At 42.8% G+C, this 20,480-nt stretch overlaps 1 protein-coding gene across 2 annotated transcripts in view; it reads left to right on the forward strand.

Moving 5' to 3' along the window:
* Window positions 1–15,819, forward strand: part of PALMD (palmdelphin) — a 71,285-nt gene extending 55,466 nt beyond the window's left edge. For both annotated transcript variants that reach the window (XM_025182970.3, XM_075936598.2), the window contains 5 exons: window positions 7,454–7,568; window positions 9,878–9,911; window positions 10,016–10,129; window positions 10,990–12,087; window positions 15,720–15,819. In XM_025182970.3, coding sequence (XP_025038755.3) covers window positions 7,454–7,568; window positions 9,878–9,911; window positions 10,016–10,129; window positions 10,990–12,087; window positions 15,720–15,763 — 1,405 coding nt within the window. In that variant the 3' untranslated portion in view covers window positions 15,764–15,819. The remainder of the gene's footprint in view (window positions 1–7,453; window positions 7,569–9,877; window positions 9,912–10,015; window positions 10,130–10,989; window positions 12,088–15,719) is intronic.
* The last annotated feature ends 4,661 nt before the right edge of the window (window positions 15,820–20,480 follow it).

Consider the following 20,480-nt stretch of genomic DNA (forward strand, 5'->3'; position numbering starts at 1 on the left):
ACCGAGCCATACTTGTGTCTCGGGTAGTGGGCGCACGGTGCCTGATTAACATTGTAAGGGGCACAGCGCCCCAGGGCAAGCGGCACATGCGCAGCCCTTCCCCCGGGCACCAACCTACGAGAAGTGCCTGATTGAAGTGGTAAGGGGTGCCGCATGCCCTGTATGCACAGCACCTCCCCCGGGCGCACGGTGCCCTTTACCACTTCAGTCAGGTACCCCCCCCCATAGGTTGGCGCCCTGGGCAGCTGCCCAGCTAGCCCTCCCCTTAATCCATCCCTGATACAAGTAAGCCAATTTTGGGCTATGTCTAGACTACATCCCTCTTTTGAAAGAGGGATGTCAATTAGACATATCAAAATTGCAACAAAGCCGGGATTTGAATTTCCCACACTTCATTTGCATAATCATGTGCTTTCAAAAAATGTTATTTAGAAAGTGAAACCACAGTCTAGACGCGGTTCTCAAGAAAAGCCTTTTTCGAAAGACCCTGTACTCCTCGTTTTGTACTCCATATTTTTTGAGGAGTACAGGATCTTTCAAAAAAGGCTCTTCTTTTCTAGACCGTGGTTTCACTTTCAAAATAGCATGATGTGATTATGCAAATGAAGCATAGGAAATTCAAATCCTGGCTTCATTTGCAATTTTGATATGTCTAATTTACATCCCTCTTTCAAAAGAGGTATGTAATTTAGACATACCCTTGGAAAGCTAGCTTCTTTTTCCATGTGAGACATTTGTAAAGCATATTTGAGCCGTAAGTTATTTACAGGAGTGATTAATATGCTATGGATAGCTAAACAACTGACTGTGATCATAAATCAGATATTTTGATTGCAAAATTATTTTAATTGCTCTCAATCATTTATAGATGGAAAAATCCGAAGTTTAGTTAAAATTTGGTCCTAAATGTCCACTGCCTTACAACATTAAAATCTTCATCTCTTCGTATTCGGCTACTTCAGTTTGCTACGCATGAATATTGGAACTCAGAATTGTTGCTGATTTTGTATGCTTCCTATGTGGCAGGTGACCTTCTGCAGTGCAATGTGGACATTTTCACAGCTATGTGCTGTTATTTTTTGTGTCATCTATTTAGTTTTGTTGCCCAGGTAACTTGTTCTTCCCTTTGACCTTCCTTTAGCAAGTACTTTGGGTCATTTGATTCACATACAAAATAAACTGGAGTACAAGGTGAGCCTTCCATAAATGCCATGAATATAAAATGCAAAAGGTTAACTGCCAAGGGAAATGCAATATAGAGAGATTTGTTGTATTCCCTCTCAGCAGCGAAATTCTAGTTATGATTAAATGCTACAAATAGAATGTCAGTAAATATCACTTAGTTTTATGTTGAATGTGCTGTGTTTTCAAGAGAAGGCAGAAAGGAAACAGTGCTATTACTCTCAGCAAAAATATTACCTAAACGACATGAGCAAACTGAAGTGAAGAAGAAATCACCCACTCAGAAATACAAACACTGCTCTGTCACACAACTCACACTCTTAAAGCTAATCTAGATGTGCTCTAAAGGTCTTCAGAACCTTAATATACAAGAAATACCTAACTCTCGTCACCATAGTTTACAGATACCCCCAATCATTATTCTCATTCTCAACACCTGTGAGAAGTGGGGAATCATTATCCCCAATTACAGATGGTGAACAGAAACATGGTATAGATTGAGACCCAGATCCACAAAAAGATTTAGCCCCCTAAACTGCTATTGAAATCAATGGGAGGTAGGCCGCTAAATGCCTTTAATGATCTGGGCCTAAGCGATTTACCCGAGATCACATAGGAAGTCAGTGTGTGAACAGGGAGTTCAACTTCAGTCTTAGGCATCCCAGTCTAATGGCCATTCCAAAAGCCCACATTCCTACCTCTATGCTGTGCCTGCCAATCCAACATCTCTGACAACAAAGACAGATACATTTCTCATGTGTTCTCTTGCCAGTACGTAACAATATATTATTGAGAATCCAGAAAAAAAATTTTTTACTGTTTGTCTCAATTAGGAATGTAAAATCCCATTAAAAATGTTAACTGGTTAAGCATTATGTTTAACTGGTTAGGCTGGGCTGGAGCAGCCCTCTGCCCATGCTGTGCTGCAGGGGACTGCTCTGGGTTGGGGACTGCTCCAGCTTGGCTTGACTGCTGTTTAACCACTTCCCAGGTAAGCCTCACCCACTAAGCCTGATACTGTTTAACCCTTTACATCCTTAATCTGAATGTTAAATTGTACTGAGAGTGGATGGCACTTGTACAGGCAGTCCCCGGGTTACGTACAAGATAGGGACTGTAGGTTTGTTCTTAAGTTGAATTTGTATGTAAGTTGGAACTGGTACATATTGTAGGGGAAACTCTAGCCAAACATTTCTCCGGAGCTCAGTTTTATTCTCCCACACCTCACTTCCCTCAATCCTTTATTCTCAAGCTGAGGTGTCTCCTGAGAAAAGCCGCTCCGCGTCTCCCTGGTCTGCTGTGGGGGAAGCAGCTAGTGCGGGGTTGCCTCACCCCATTTGTAAGTAGGGATCCGATGTAAGTCAGATCTGTGTAACCCGGGGACTGCCTGTACTGCCAAAGAGCGAGTTATTCTGTGTTTCTTTCTTATTCTTTTTTTTTAAAGAAAAACACATAAATGCCTTTTAAGGAATGTTTCAGCTTTTCTTTAGCTCCTGGTTTGTTTCTGCATAGACTCTGGTCTCTGTAGTTGCAGGCAGGTTCATAGTGAACACATGGATCTTTAAAAACAACTAGAAATCCTGTGGCACCTTAGAGGCTAACAGATTTATTGGGGCATAAGCTTTTTGTGGTTAAAACCCCACTTAATCAAACGATTTGGAGTGCAGTTTATAGAGGCATGGTGTGTGTGTGTGTGGGTGTGTGTGTGTGTGTGTATGTATGTGCATATTTACATGCACATACAAGTCAGGGTGGAAGTGGCTCATTTACAGCAGTTGATATGGAGATGTGGCTATCGAGAGGGCAAATTGCCTTTGTCATGAATTAACCGGTTAAGATCTTTATTCAATTGTAAATTGATAGTATTGGATTTGCAAATGAACTCCAGTTCAGCTGTCTCCCTTTGTAACCGGGTGCTGAAATCCTTTTGTAAAAGGATGGCTACTTTTAAATCAATTATTGAATATCCAGAGAGGCTAAAATGTTCCCCTACAAATTTGTGTTTCCTTTCCTGATGTCTGATTTATGTCCATTTATCCTTTGGCACAGAGACTGTCCAGTTTGGCCAATATACATGGCAGAGGGGCATTGCTGGCACTTGATGGCATAGATCACATTGGTGAATGAGCCTCTGATGGTGTGACTAATGTGGTTAGGTCCTGTGATGGTGTCGCTTATATAGATATGTGCCAAGAGTTGGCAATGGGGATAGGTTCCTGGGTAAGTGTTTCTGTGGTGTGGTTTGTTGTGTGGCTGCTCATGAGTATTTACTTCAGGTTGGAGGGGGGAGCTGCCTGTAGGTGAGGACTGGCCTGTCTCCCACGCTCTGAGCGTGAGAGGGGTCTCTCATCCCCCTCACGGACCTCCAGTGTGAAGTATTTATTTTCTGAGTGCCCAGTAGGTCCCTTAAAGGGTTAATTTGTGCTTGTTAATCATCCAGTACACAAGCAGGATATCTGGGCTTTTTTTTAGATAAATGAGAGAATTCCGTTCTTTGTATTGATGCTGAACAATTAACAGTGGCCTTAAACAAAACTTCAGGCAAGTAGTTCATTACTTGTGTTATGGACAGGAATAGCACTCATAGCATCTAGCCTATAATACTCTGCTTACATGGTAAAGGTTACAGGGCATAAAGCCAGTCAGTCTCAACTGTGGGAACAAACTAGCTGCAGCACTTAACTTGACAGCTTGGTTTTTTTTTTTAAAAAAAAAGGTTCATTTTTGGTAGAATTCGTTGCTAAACAATTTATTTTAAAAACATAATGATACCAACCACCATCCAGACATCTGGGAAAATACAGTATACTCCCAATTATCCCAATAGCATGGGGAAATGAATTTTATTTAGATGATCAGGAATTTGGATAATTGAGAGGATAGGAGCCATTCAGCAGCATGGTGGGTTCCTGCAGTCCTAGCCCAGGAACTCCAATTTATTATTTGAATCTCTGCATTATCTGAATCCTTCTCTTGCCCCCTAGCCTGAATTACTTGCCATGTCTCATGCTGCAGAGAAGGGGGGGGAGTTCAGATAAAGTGGAGGTTTGGATAATAGGGTTTCAGAAAAACAGAAACATAATGTAATTTATGAAGTGGAAGTTATGGCTAGGTGGGTCCAAGAGCTGCCAAAATGTTGGGCTCACTCAAAATCAGTGATTCCTTCCTTTCAGTCTGCTATTCTCCAGACAGCCTCATGTCTTTCTTCCATTTCTGGCTCCTTGATCTTTCTTTCCCATGAGACCGAACTGCCTATCCCCACAGGCATCTGTGAGCAGTACTGTTCCTTGAGCCAATCAGTGCTCTGATTGAGCAACCTTGGATCTGAAACCCCAGTTCCAAAACTCCTGCCTTAATCTACTCCAGTTAGAAATGGGAGCTATACAAAGTAGTGAAAGCCTCCTAAGTAAGATCCCTATTGCAGCAAAATGCATCTGAGGATGCATGTATTTTTAAATGCAAACACAAAAATGGAAGTGGTTCACTATCAGAACTTTTTTTCCAAATAGAACATTTAAAACATTTCTAAATCAGTTTTTAAAAAGACAATTACAAGAGGCTATTCTGGCACAATTTTCAGCCTCCCAAGCTGTGCATGTGAGTCTTTGAACACATGCAGCACAGGATTTTTTCAAAAATTCATCCCTACAACTTTTAGCATGCAAATGTGAAAGACTTTTTGCAAACTGGCCCTAGGAGTTTTTTTTACACAGAATCATGCAATGTCAGGAGCAAGTGCCAAAGCAATTATTTTACATCCAGATCTTTCAGTTAATCCCATAGAAATGTACCTTTGGTCTTAGATCGAGTTGGTTTGGGACCATATCTCATGCATCACTCTGTTAGAAACTGGAATAATATATAGCAGGGCTGGTGAGAAAACAAGCATTCGTGTTCACAAAATGTTACAAAGTCTCAAAATCTTCATGACAACATTTTCCTAAAATTCAATATCTTTCTGTGAAACACTTTTTATGGTTAAAAGCTGTGTTTGAAGTGTTTTAAACCAACTAATGCACGGTACTGAACAACAACAAAAAGAGAGAAAAGAATAGTGACTCATATTTACAGAGAGGCCACACACAGCTGGTAAAAAAGAAATGGTGAAATTTGGTGTAGACCAAGGCTTCCTGAAAAAATGAGGAAGAACGACTCTTGTGCAAGTGGGTTTTTTTGCGCAAAAAGGAGCCATCCACCCAGCTCCTTTTTGTGCAAAAGCCTCTTGCACAAAAACGGCCCCTAATTAATTGTGCAAATGAAGTGCAGCAATATACTAATCTGCATTTCATTTGCATAGGCTTTTGCGCAAGAGAGGTGCAGTGTAGACGTAGCCCAAGAGATTAATTCATTCTGCTGGATTTCAGTTGGTTTCTTCGGTAACAATAAAGGCTCTAAAAGCAACCAGTCAGCCTCTATGATAGATATGTTCACTATCTGGGATTAGTACTATTGAAATCTGAAAGGGATCCCACTGTCTTATTAATACCCAAATTTTGTTTATTACATATTCATGGAATACCTGTACTCATTCTAAAACAATGGTATGTTAGATTTATGCTTGCATTGTATCTAATCCACTTAACAGAGGCTTTAGTTATAGCCAGGTATGACCCAGGAGACTTTCCCTTAATAAATGGTCTCTTTAAAGTTAACCTCTTGTTACAGAGCACCTCACCCAGGTAGCAAGACAGTTCAGAGAGGATGTCATTGACATATTTCCTGCTTATAGAAACCGACAAGCTTCTTCTGCAAACTGACTGGCTGCAAATGTGAGGATGTTTCCTTATACAGGAAGCCCAAACTCAGCAAGCAAGTGTTAGAATATTCATCCACCAAGCTCCTTGTCATTGAGTATCTGTAAATCAGTTGTACTTGGTCCCAAACAAATGAAATAGAAAAAAGTAAAGCTTTAATCCAAGACTTTATAGGGGCTTTTGTATGTGGTTTTGTTTTTGCCAGATACACAGTTAACACTGGTTGGAAGCATTTGTGCTAGCATAATTTCAAATATTAATAGCCTAATTATGATTTATTATAATGTTTTCTAAATTGAAATAATTATGAAGATGAAAGATACACAATCGGTTTATTGGTTTACTTTAGTCCTACAAAATTAATTTCAGTTTTTCTGTAGATGGGCTTTAAAACCTCAACACAAACACTCACAATCCTAGTTCTACTATGTGCCAACTACATGGAAGGAATGCAATTCTATCACTCTGGGCAGCACATTGGCTCTCTGTACCGTCCAATTCTTTTGAGCTCACTTCTGCCACCTTTACTCACAGCGAGTAGCCAACTGAAATCATTGCAACTGTTTAGGTAGTAAGGGACAAATCCACATTATGTAAAGTGTCAGAATCCCCCCTTGAATTAGTGTCTTCTAAATTATTATTATTTATAACTTTCCTACCACTAATCAAATTGCTCTTCTTGTTCTATAAGGGTGTGTCTAGACTATAGGGTTTTGTCGACAAAACTGGACTTTTGTCGACAAAACTATACCTGGGTCTACACTGCCACTGAGTTCTGTCAACATAATGTTGACAGAACTCAGCAGTTTTGATGACGGCTGTAAACCTCATTCTATGAGGAATAACGCCTTTTGTTGACAGAGTTCTGTTGATAGAAGGCATTATTGCATCTACACTGTCCTTTGCATCTACACTGTCATGTCGACAAAGAGGCTTGCTTTGTTGACAGAACAGGATATAGTCTAGATGCTCTTTGTCGACAGAAGTTTTGTCGACAGTATCTGTCGACAAAACTTCTGTCGACAAAAGCCTGTAGTCTAGACGTACCCTTACATAGGAGAATGGTGATCCAGGCAGGAGTAAGCAAATAAACTCATTCATCCTATTGTCTGTGAACTGCTCTAATATCCTAAATCATTGTTATAGGGAGGTGAACACCATTTTAGTTGTGATAATTCCTGAGAGAGTGTAGCTGAAGGTGAAGAAATCCTTTCCTTCCCTCTTCTCCTTCTAAAAACAAAGGAAGTTTACCTAGATGTCTTAATCTGTTTATTTCAAAGTATGCTCTGAAGATATCTGTGACAAAACATCGCATTGTAAAACAACAGGTTTATTCTGATTTTACAAATTCCTAAATCAAGAGCAAATCCATACGGGTCAGCAAAATTACATCAGTGTAAAATGGTATAATTGTGAGAGGAATATAGCCTAGCTCTCTGTTGGAAATATACTATAAGTACAATTGCATATTAATGTGTATTCTTTAAATTATTCTATAAACTATATTATGCTTGCAGACTTGAGAGAGAAATTGAATCTCTTGAAAAAGAAGAGCTGAAAATCTCAGTTAATGAAGAGGCAATTTTAAAGAAGCTCAAATCAGTTGAGAGGACAGCAGAAGATATCTTAAAGGTTAGTGTTACAACACTTTAGAAACAGAATGATTTGTTAGAATAACAAATGTAAGAGGAATGGAATGAATTATGGGATTGGTGAATTACAGGGTATTTCACCTCATTAGTACAAACCTAAACACAAAAGTGTGACCAAAAGATGCTGCCATCCAAAGGCTACAGGCTCTATTTGGAAAGAGCTTGGTGGTTTCAGTCCATTACTGAGTACTCAATGGAAAAATGTCTACGGCACACCGGGCTGGACCGAGCCATTCCAGCGCCCCAGGCAGACAGGTTAATTGCGCCCCGGGTTGGGGGAGGGCGCATGCGCGGCCCCATGCTGGTGCATGGGGGAGGGCACGTGGAGCTGGTGGTGGCAGGATGCACGTGCCCAGCCTGGCTACCACTGCTGGCGCACAGCCCGGGGTGGACCAAGCCTGGCCGTGCAGGGCCCTGAAGCCACGGGGGGAAAGGTGCTGCTGGCCAGCTCTGCAGAGATTAACGCGGCCCCCCACCCTGGGTGGCCGCTGCAGGGTGGCCACTGGGAGCTGCTGCAGCCCACAATCCGGGAGCTGGGCGTGCGGCGCCTGATAGCAGCTATAAGAGGCACTGTGCACCCCTTACAGCTGCCATCAGGCGCCCCCCCCCCCCATAGGTTGGCGCCCCGGGCAGTTGCCCGGCTAGCCCATGCCTTAATCTGGCCCTGACAGCACATCACAAAATCTCACACTACCCTTGGCAGCTTTGCAGGTAGTCTCAGCAGAGTGGACAAGGAATGAATAAGCATGTGAACTGAGCTAGCTTAAACCTTGTTATAGTCACTTCAAGTAACTATTGTGATATCACATCACCCACTTGGTCTCTGTAGTATCCTGAGATTGACAGGGCTACAGACACTGTATTTAAAGCCCTGCAATTCTGTGGATATCCGCTCAATATCTGCAGATATCTTCATCCACTGATGTGGATATCCACAACTCATTTTTGTGAATATTCGAGCCAATACTACACAAAGGGTTCTAGCAACCTGCGCTGCTGATGCTGATGCTGATGCTTCTGCTGATCTTAGCACCTGAGCAGCAGAAACGCAGCAACCGCTAGCACCAGTCCCTGTGCCATCCCTGAGCCTCATCTGTCTGCCCTTTCACATCTCTTCCCCGCAAGAACCTGCCCCATCTCTGCCCCCTTCCTCCCACCCTCGCTACCCCCTTTGGGCCTTTTAAGATTAAATGACAGGACCAGCCACACACTGCTTCAGGGGAGGATTAATGGCCAGAGTCCATGGAAAAATGGCTCCCTTGGCCACCTGCCAAGTGCTTGCTGGGGAGCGATGTCAGGGCACTCCTGCTGAATAAGGTGGACAGAGACAATCACTAGTGCCCCAACCACATGCCTCTGCAGAAGTGCCCTGAGCCTGCTCCCCAGTAGGTCTACCAGGTGAAGCAGAGTGGGACAAGCATCCCTAGGACAGATGGACGCGTGCACGCACGCGCGCGCGCTCACACACACACACACACACACGCATGCGCATCCTGAGAGCAAGGTACTATGAGACAGCTTTCTGCTGCCAAGGTGCAGATACAGAAGTGGATACACATAAAAGGCAGGGAGCGGATCGCAAATCATGAATCAGATGCATGGTTTTTTCCAGCAGATTTTTAAAACTGTGCAGGGCCCTAAGTATATTGTGTACTAGTCATCCTCCTAAACGCACTTACAATAAAAATCTTATGGCACCATTAATCATTAGTCAGCTACACTCATAAAATGTCAACAGCATTTTTGTAAATCCCTCTTATCTCCTACTTGAAATGAGAGAACTCTTAACTCATTACTTCAGGAAAACCCTATCTAAACAGAACTTCCGCAATATGCCAGGAAAGTCAACACAGTTGGGGCCAGATTTCACAACACTTGCTCGTGCAAATAGACTCACAGAGTTCAATGGGTGTACTCACCACCACAACTGCTCTGTGACTTTGTCAGCTTCAGGGGGAAGAGTAATTCCCAAAGTGAGACCCTCCAGTTAAAACACCCTGTCCTCTATACTCCAGATCTACTAATCTCTGAGTTCTCCCATGGCATGTGAAATTCTGAGAGAGGCCATCAGGAGCCAGGTAAGGCGAGATGACAGACAGGAGTGGAAAATCTTCCCACCACTGACAAAGCTGCATCTCTCCTGTTGAGAGGGGGTTTCCATTTCCAGGCATCTTCCAAACTGAGGTGCACAAAATGATAAACAGCTGTGCAGTAGAAAAGTCTCTGTGTTTTGAGTTAATTTCCTAAAACTGCAGTAATCATGTCACTTTTTGTTGCCTTCTTTCATAGTCTGTGAAGGCAGAGAAAGCAGACGTTCATGAAGGTATGTTCAACCAAAGCATTTGATATTTAAAAAAAAAATTGAATGTTTGTTGCATGAGGTCGATGAAAGATACTGGGGCTCTCCTATTTATTTATTTTTAACAGACCAAGTGGACTACATCTATACTAATATACCAGACCTTCCAAAATCCTTCAGACCTTCGGCACTGAGAAGGGCAGGGCATGCAGGGACTGAGGATGATGAAGAAAATAGAAGAGGTAAAGATTGGAAGTAACTCTAGAAAGAGAGCAGATTTGTAATGGTTCATAAGCCTCTTCATAAGCCAACTTATTTAGGGAAATGATAGAGAGACAATAGATAATAAGCACAACATTCTTTACTTTCTTTCACACAAATAATTCCATTGTAGTCAGTTGCGTGCCACTGCTGTATAACTGGTGTACCATTGACAACGAGGTCCAATATTTTCTAGCACTTTTATATTTTGAACGTTTTCTTCCAGTACATACTTCCTGCACTTGGTATAACCCCTGTCTGGTTCTGACCCCAGTATGCCAAATCGTGCATTTTCTCTGAGCAATTATGCCTGCTGAGTGACGCAGATCTAGCCATCCTCTGACCTTCACAAAGCTGCCCATCTCCACTGTCTTTAAGACCAAACAAGTCTCTACTCCTGCATATTGTTACACTCCCTTGATTCCCATTAACTCCCACTGCTCAGCACCTTGCAGTAACTGACCTCAAGAGACCAAGTTTAAACTGGTTTTCTCTTGTGTAATGAAGCTTCAAATAGCTGATTTTTTTTTATCAGAGATGAGTCCCAACCAAAACACTGTTCCTTAATATCTTCAATCTTTGAAGAGGGCCCCAGGGGATAAAGCGGGAATTCAGTTTCAGAACCCACTGACCTGGATTCAGATTACAGGGTTGACAATTTTCACTATACTATGCTAAACCAAACCCTAGATCTGAGGGCATGTCTCATTAGGATTCAAATTCTATGGCAGGATGAAAATTGGACAAAGATTTGACAAGTTATCCAAACCACTTATCACAAGAATAAGTTCTAAATATTTGTTTCATCTACTGTGTTTTCAGTTTTTGGTTCTCTTGACAGCATTGTTTGCCATGGAAATTAAAGTTGAGAAAGACATGAAGACTGGGGAAAACACAGTTCTGTCTACCATACCTCTGCCATCTGATGAGTTTAAGAGTACAGGAGTGAAAGTCTATGACGATGGTAGGAAGTCCATCTATGCAACATGGTCCAATTGCAGTGTAACCCACAATGGCATAGATGAGCTTGCACCTGTTGAGGTGGAGGATCTTTTAAGAAAAGCAACTGAGCAAAATGCTAAATCTCCTACAGAGTATCACGAGCCCGTGTACGCAAATCAGTTTTACAGACCAACAACTCCCCAGAAAGACAAATTAGCTCCTAGAACAAATTTGGAAGACACTGTTAAAAAAGAGACTAATGAACTTGGCAATTATCAAAATGAATCTTTCTATACCAAAGGCATCAGGCAACACGATAAAGAAAATGGTTTTGATCTTCCCAATGTAAAACTACCAAAGTCTCCCTCTCCAGGGTCTCAGCAAAGAGAGGGAAAGCCACAGATTACCCCAAAAAATATAAAACTACATAATGATGAAAGAGGAGTTCTACAAAAGGATTTGGAACCCTGTCATAAGACAAGAGAGAGCCATTGTGAGGCAATGTTTATGAATTCAAAGCACAGCAGCGAAAGGTCTCCTGTAACTCAGGATGCGGATGAAGACGTTAGGTACAGCATTGTTCAAGCTGTGCCATGTTATGTGGATGATACAGAACCTGTTACAATGATTTTCATGGGTTATCAGCATGCAGATGAAGACGACGTAGCAGCAAACAAAAACTTGTCCCGATACGATGGAATTATTCGTGCAGAACTCGTTGTCATTGATGACGACGACGAAGACGACAGCAAATCTGAAAGACCATCATATCATCCTGTTGGCCATTACAGTCAAGTTTACCAGCCACCCAACAAACAAATAGCACAAGCACCAGAGAAGATCCCAGAGGATAACCTAGTTGGAAACATGAATAAGTCATCCCACAAAAATTCCATATCACTGCAAGAACAAGAGGAAAGTTTGAGCTCTCCTATGTACCATACTCAACTTGATGGCCAGATATCTGGAGATGGTACAGAGGATCCCTCATTGACAGGTAATAAAAAAGGAAAGTCATGTCACTGCTGTTCACTCATGTAACAACTGGTTACAATTACTTGTTTTTCTTACTAACAATCTTTTTCACTTTCCCATATTTCTGTCTTACGCACAGTTACTGATCAATGCCTTTACTCTTTATTTGTTAATGTACATTAAACTGAATTTTTAGTTCTGTAGAATGCTTTTTCCACCTTCAGCAATGCACTAATTGCTGTATTTTGAAAACTAATTCTCAAAATCCTATGTTCATAATATTTCAAAGATTTAAAAAAAAAAAACCCTTGATTCTTGGTTCTTTTAGAAATGCCAAATTTAAAATCCTTCTTTTTATATATATGTAAAAATAGATTCATTTTGCCTCTCAGTGATTAACAGCTTACACGGTGTATCTGTGCCCATGTTCTAATTACTTGCTGCATAATCTAACTTATGCCTTAAAGCAGACTGTTTAACAAACAATTTTACATTATCCTTGCAGCAGTTTTGCCTACCTTGCCTTGAATGTTTATGCAAAGTTTAATAATTTTTGCTAGCCTGATTTAGATATTTTTCTAACTTTTAAATTATGACAATGTAGTTTTCCTGTCTGTATGTTAACTTCAGTCTGTCTGTATTGTCTGTCTGTCTGTCTCTGACTTTATTAAAAACTTACTTTTTCTAATCTGTTAACATCTTCAGTCTTGCACTCTGTCTTGCTGTAACGTGTTATATAAGTATTAAAAAGAAATCCTCAAATAGCAATAGCTGCCTATCAAAACATTAAACCAACGTATTTTATATTTATACTGTAATTTAGTTACATAAGAATAAAGAGGAGTGTATTTTAATCAGCTGGTAAAAGTTATATTACATTTAAAAGAAATACATCAAATTCAGATGCAACCAATAGCATCCTTATTTGGCACCTCTGCCATCCTCCAAAATTCCCTGTATTTTGCTAGTAGTTTGGACTGCAGAAGACATGCACAACTGGATCTAAGCTAACACTGGTGATCTATCAATAGTGAGATTATTGGGACAGGAGTGTCAATTTAAATATAAATATCTCCAGAGGACATGGATACTTCACAGTATCAAGTTAGGAATCTCAAGTACTGTTGGTTAAGTATCACTGTACTTGGAGAAGCTTCTGCATAGCTATTATGAAAGGATGCTTGCTTGCATTTAATTCATGTTGTCATGGTGCACCGTGCAGCCTGAAATTTTAAAGTGAACTTTTCTTTCACTCTCCGAAGCCGAATTTCTTGGACTGGTACTGTTGCTTTTTAATTTAACAGTAAACTAATGAGGACTTCAGTAAGAATAAGTCAAGCCTTAAAAGTAGTAAAAATGTAAAGATAATCTGCTACATTCTTTTAAACCATTTGATCTTTCCTCTGATTTAAAAGTTGTATAATAGAGGAGAAATGGGTCATTGGACTCCTGGCCCCATAGACATCAATAGAAGTGTTATTGACTTCAGTGAGGGCAGAGTTTCACCGACTACGTGCAATACTATTTCTAACAGCCTATTTTACCCAGTGGAACTTGGAAGAGGGCCACATCCCTTTCCTTCCCCCATCTTTTGTCACCACACCTTGCCATATGAGATGGTGGAAAAAGCCAGGAAATGACTAGTATTTCCAAATTCCTTGTTGTCAAACTGCTAGTTCTAAAAAAGGAAACAAAACAAGGAAAACCTTTTATATCCAGAGTAACAATGTATTACAAGGGACTACTGCTTAGAGGGGGTAAAAACTGTTTACAAATAAATAATTCTCTCAAATTCTACTATGAAATCTATCCTGGTAATGCCATTGAAATCCATGGAGTTACACCTGGGATGAATCTGGCACTTTAACATTTATTGTTTTACCACTCCAAGGGCTTGTTTTATGTGTTAGACCAGTAACTCTGGGTCAGATGCTACATTGTAGCAGAAAGAGGAAAACAAACTAGACACTAGAGGCTCAGAGAGCCAATAATAGGATGTACACATGAAGACCATGTTTTGGGGACTCTGCTAAAAATGAAGGGTAAGTGGATGGCAAATAAGATGAGAAAACAGATACTTTATGGCAAAATTAATTTGAAGAGAATCTTCAGAATAAATTGCTGTAGAGATTAATGGAAATCTGGGACAGCTTGGAGGCACATGAGACATGATCTCTGCCTATATATCTATGGGGATTCATGGGTTTGAACCCGAGTTACCTGCATATTCCCATGCTTGTACTAGAATTGTAGAACAAACCCCTCCTACTCACACATCCCGAAGGTGTAATTACAGTCAACTACTTCCATAGGGCTGCAGAATGTGATGATCTAGACCTGTGAGTACAACTTCAGTTATATTAAATTTAATTTTCTTTATTAAATATCCAGCATGTGAATTGGTCTACAGATGTTTGAATGAGGCAACCACCACTTATGGGAGGGGAAAGCGCTTAGCGTCATACAACCTAGGAAGAGTAGGATGAAATGAATAAAGGTACTGTATTTAGGATGAACAGCAGGAAAACTTCCTAACAAAGGGCAACACACATCCAGGTGGTCAAAATACCTATTTTTAAAAATCAAGTGCTTAACTGATCATTCTCCAGACCATGATCAGATACAGGAATTTTGGATAACAAATCTTAAGTTGGCAACCACAGAGCCTTTGGACTTGGGCTTCCCTAAAGCACAATCAGGACTGTGGTTGCTAACATTCTTTTCCCCATAGATGTAGAGTGTAGCTAAAGGCATCTATGATTAGCAGTCATTTTCCAGTTTAATATGTGCACTCTGGCCCCCAAAATGCTTGCTAAGCCTCATAAATCAGATAAGACTGAATCCTTGACTCCACTTCTCCCTCAGTAAATGGAGCTATCCAATAGAGGGAAAGACAGCTGTGACTTTGAGTGATTTTTCAGAGGAATAAGTCAAACAGCTGTAGAGCTGACAGCTGAAATACCCGCTATAACTTTTCAAAACGTACTATAGAAATTGCCTTTAACTAGAGAAGCATTATATCATTTTAGAAAGAATCTTAGTATTTCCTTGTGAGTTTCCATTGTGACTTTGAAATTTAGTTAGTGCTGTCAGTCATAACTTATGTCGCCCCTTAGTGCTTACATAGAAACTACATTGCCATTTCAAATTGAAGCTAAGGGAAGACTGTGATATTGCTGTCCCAGCCCTACACCAGTGGGAACAGAATCACTTCTTTTCTGTATGTTAATTCAAAAGAAACAGAGAAGCTTCCAACTATTTTTCACTTTGTTTAGTTAATTATCATATAAACAAAGAGTTTAGTTTAATTACTCATGTTTTCCCAGTCAACCATACCATCAGTTTCTTGTTAATTAAATTAATATTAGAGCAAAAAATAAAAAGGTTTGAAATTTAACCTCTTTTCTAAAAGTGTTTATGGATTTATTCTCTGTACAGTGCCTATGCTGTGAAATTACCAGCACTAATTCTTTCTACTAATTTATTTCTATAATACTAAAATAATGCTTAGTCTGTTGGATCTAATCATTGGGGGTAAGTGCATTTTTCCTTATTCTGAACAAGGATATTTAGAATCAGAAGGAGAAAACTAATAATACCATTCACTGAAGTTTTCTGTTTTTTTGTTTGTTTGTTTTGTTTTTTTATCCACAGCTCTGAGAATGAGAATGGCAAAGCTGGGGAAAAAGGTGATTTAACAGCTGGAATGACATGGGCTTTGTTAAACAAGAGAATAAAGTTAAGACTTCCTTTACCCCTGTTTTTCTGGACTTTAATGCTTGTTGCTTATTCTAAAATGTAACTATGTATTACATATGCAGCCTTGTCCCTTTGCAGAGAGCCAGTAACTTCACTACCATTTGCCCCAGACATAAAGAGGCAGCTGCATGGATAAGCAGTGCAAGTCAAATCCTGGAGTCCTGATACAGAAATAAAGCTACTACTGAAGTTAACAGGACATTTGTTCACATAGAACTGTCAGCTTTGACCCCTTATGAGATATATACACCTACATGACTGCACCCTTGTGTGCACAGACACACACACACACTAGAGTAAACCATAGCAGCCATGAATACAGCACAAATAAGCAATTAAACAACGAGGAAATTCCAGTAATTCAGTTTTCAAGGACACATGCACACATTTGAAAGTGAACCAGGGTCACTGAAGATGCTGTTGCAATCTATTTCTAGTGAAAGTTTATTAAGTTGAAGTTTAAAAACAGCTATTTAAAGAATGGTGGAATATAACTGCAGAGAGATTCCCAGAGCATAAATGGGTGGAGCACCACTGACTGATGGATTGGTAGCAACTGACAGCAGCTGAGGATATAGCTCAAAGAATGTTTTCAGCCAGCAGCTGATATAGGGCAGGGCAACTGGCCTGGGCCCCACGCTTCAATAGGCCCCTCGCCAGCCCCGCTCGCCCTGCCGTGTATCTGCCGCTGCTGCCCTTACTTGCTGGAGCCGCCTCCGCCGCTGCCTTTCGCTGCGAGTCCACGAGTGGCTCCACTAGTTGCCATGGAGGCGAAGGGCGACGCCTGGTCATGGCACCAGGGTATCCCTCTGCTCCACCCTCCTGCCCCACCCAGAGAGAGGCTGGGGGAGGTGCGGTCTCTCCCCCGGGGGAAGCCCTGACCCCTTTCCCACCGCGCCCAGGGGTAGAGCAACCTGCCCGCCAGGGAGACCCCATCTCCTCCCACCAGTTCCCACCTCCCCCACTCATGGGCGCAGCGTGATCAGCTCCACAGACAGCAGCCCCCCCCCTCCACACACACACACACACACACACACACACACACACACACGTCCCTGGGAGCAGGGGCAGTTGCCAGCTGCCCCCGCCCAGCCAGGAGCTATTCGAGAGGCTGAAATGGTAATTTTGGCCTGTCTGATGAGTCAGACACCCCTGCCCACTGGTCCTCCCTATGGCCCATCTGTGCGCCATCCTCCACGTAGCCACACCCTGCCTGCCCCCCAACCCAAGTAACCACATGCTGCCTGCCCCCCAAGTCCCAACACTCACATGCTGCCTGCCCCCCCAAGTCCCAGCACCCACACATTGCCTGTCCCGTCCCCCCCAATCCCAACACCTAATGCTGCTTGGTCCCCCAAGTCCCAACAGCCACATGCTGCCTCCCCCCAACACTGCCTGCCCCCTGTCAGCGGACGGTCAGGGCAGTGAGTCCCTTATGACCGGGCTGAAGTTCTTTTAAATTGTGCTTGGTTCTGTTACAGCAACTGAAGGAGTCAGGTTAAAGCTTAAACAGTTACTATTTATTGTTACAGGGTAAACTTAGTTGTTAAATGCTACTACTGTGTTACAGATAACACAGACACTACAAAGGACAGGACAGAAATTACACTAATAAGTCACTTACAGGTACCATGAAACCCTTTGGTTCTCTGAGCTCTTATTAAATGCATGCAAAATAGACACATAGCAGGTATATATTCTCACCCCTGCGTTCCAGACTTGGCGTGGCCAGCGTCTTTCTCTCAATCCCTCGGGAAGAAGTAGGGCGAGGTTGGGCGTCCCACAGAGCTCGGGAGACAATCAATACCTGCCAGCAGGTATAGATGATTGGAGCTCAAATAGGGTGGGCTGCTGAACCTCTTTTATACCCCTTGGGTCATGTAGGCTTCTTCCTGGGCTCAAGTGGCCATTAAGGAAAAATGGCTTTGAATGCCAAGTTTCCCACGAAGGGTGCAAAGCATAATTTACACCTGGGAAAATGCAGACAATGGGCACCTCTGGTATGTGATGGGCGAAGATTCCTCTCCTGGGACAGTGCAGGCGTGTCAATTACTGGTACTAGCCATCAGGGCGACGGGAGGCCCCGGGTCGTCAGCTAGCCCATTTACTGTCTGGTTTCTGTTTATGGTAGAGTCAGGGACAGGCAGCACACCTGTGTTCCCAGGGCATCAAAGGCTGACTGCCTTTCTCTTGCTCTCTGGGGGGGGGGGGGGGGGGGGGGAACAAGATGGGGCTCGTGGAAAAACAAGATGGGGTTTTTGTGTCTGGCTACACCCCCCAAGCCTCAACACCCACACGCCCTCTGCCCTGCTCCCAAATCTCAACACCCACACTCCACCTGGCCCCCACACGTCCCAATGCTGCCTGGGCAGCCAAAGAGAATCTACTGTGAACCAGGAGCATTTTGTAGGTCTTTCGATTACATCGATTGAAAACGACCTGTGTAAAGAAATGGACTTTACTGACATAATTGAAGAATGTGCTGCCAAAAGAACTAGACAGCTATAGTAGACTTAAATACAATGTTTAATGAAATGAAAATGTTTAATTATTAATGCAGAATTGTTTAAGAATGAATTACAATATAATTAAAATAAAAATTATCCAACTAAATTAAGTTCCTATCAAATTTACCCAATTCACATTTAATATAAAAAATAGCCTTCCATTTGCGCATTTGATGCCTTTTTTCTATTTTGTCTCCAAAGGGGGACTCCGCAAAATTGTGCTGCCCTGGGCCCCGCAAAACTCATCTGCCCCTGTTTTCATCAATAGTTACAGTTGAGACTGTACAGGAGGCTGGCAGTCAGCTGCACCCCAAATTCGCCTCTTTCATCGGTTTAACTGTCACCATGCCAGCTGGGGGAGGGGCATTCCATTGCTGTACTTTTACATATGGGCAGTGAGCAGGCAAAAGCTAGTGCTGAATTGGGAGTGCCTTGCAAACCTAGGTCTAGTTACTTCACTCCTTGGCTGCCCCTCATCCTGTGAGCTATAAAAATATCTGACACAGACACCATCTGAGATACATAGGGGTGCTTAAAATGTAGGGCTGAAAAATCTCTCTTAATAGGACTTCACTCAATGCAGGAAAAAGAACAAATAAAACTGAATAAGGCTTAAGCTGTTGTGTGGCAGTTCTTTTCTAGTTGCCTTGGTCTCCTTCTCACTCCTTCAGTCTTTAGGTCTCTCTTTACATTCTCCTAGGCTGTGCCTACATTGGCAAGATAACTTGCTGCCTATCTACACTGGCCACGAGTTCTTGCGCAAGAACACTGACGTTCTAATGTAAGAAATCAGTGCTTCTTGCACAAATACTCTGATGCTCCTGCAACAGGCCAGTGTAGACAGGCCAGCCAAGACATTTTGCGCAAAAGCAGTCTAAACGGAAAAAAAGCCCTAGTGGCAGCTTGGACGCTCCATACCTGCAGGCAGCTCCAGAGTTCCTGGTAACCCGAGACCCCTTAAAGGCAGACGCAGCCTGCAGCGGCCACGAGGCAGAAGCCTTTCTGCCGCCTCTGCCCAGAGCTCTGCCACATGGTTCCTGCCATCCCCAAAAGGCACCAGACCAGGATGGCTGCTCCAGGGGGGGACCAGCCACCCGCACCCCCAGCACAGGAGGCCCCAAGGGGCAGAAAACAAAGAGCCCCGTCCTGGTCCCCAGGGGAGCTGGAGGCCCTCCTGTGGGAGGAGGAGCACTCCCAGCCGCCCAAGCACCAAGCTGGCGGGTCAGGCAGCGGGACCAGCTCCTTCGGCGCCATGTGAAGGCCGTCGAACAGGTGGCGGCAACCAGCACGCACCGAGTGGAGGCAGACCTGCAGTGACACCAGGAGGCCTGGGGCCCCTTCCAAGCCCAGTGTGTGCACATGGCAGATGCCATCTCCACCCTCACCGCACACATTGGCCATGCCATACATTATGGCATGGCCTTGCCCCATGCACCCACCATTCCTCCCATAGCAATGCCCATGCCCCCTCCTGCTCCTGACCCTCCTGCCTACCTCCTTGTGCTGCCTGCCCCTACGCGGCCTGACCCCCATGTGCAGGTCCGCCCCCGCAGAAGCAATCACAGGGGCCACCCCTCCCAGTTAAGAACCTGGAAATACAGAGTTAGTGGAAATCCTTGACACCTGTGGCCAGATTAATCGTCAGCAAAACAATCACCAGCACTAATTTTTCAGGGGCAGCATAGCTTTACCGTGACTCATCTCTTCCCTTCTTTAGCACACAGGAACTCAGTGCATGCTGTTGGTGTATAAGGGAAGAGAACACCACAGCAGATCATGCACATAAGTCCCTCAACTTCACCCACTAAAGAAAGACTCTTGGAACGTGACCCCAGGGAAGCTGTAGAGGGGTGGGGAAGAAAGAGGACAACAATCTCTGTAAAGTGTCGCAATCAGTTCAATCATGACCTCATAAGTACATATTTTTTATTCACCCAATTATTTTGATATTAGTTATAAGAAACTCCTTTAGGCCACTTTCATTTTATTAGCCCTCTTATAACCAAGGAACTGATCATTAAACCCTAACCCACTGGAGCAGTTCTGTTAAACATCAATGACACAGTGGAAGTGGACCCAGAATATGGCCTTAAAGGAGACATGCTTTGCCAGAATGAAACTATTAATATGATTTATTACACCGTGTGTC

The sequence above is a fragment of the Pelodiscus sinensis genome, chromosome 9 (assembly GCF_052426305.1).
Source record: "Pelodiscus sinensis isolate ZL-2025 chromosome 9, ASM5242630v1, whole genome shotgun sequence".
In the NCBI taxonomy this organism is placed as follows: Eukaryota; Metazoa; Chordata; order Testudines; family Trionychidae; genus Pelodiscus; species Pelodiscus sinensis.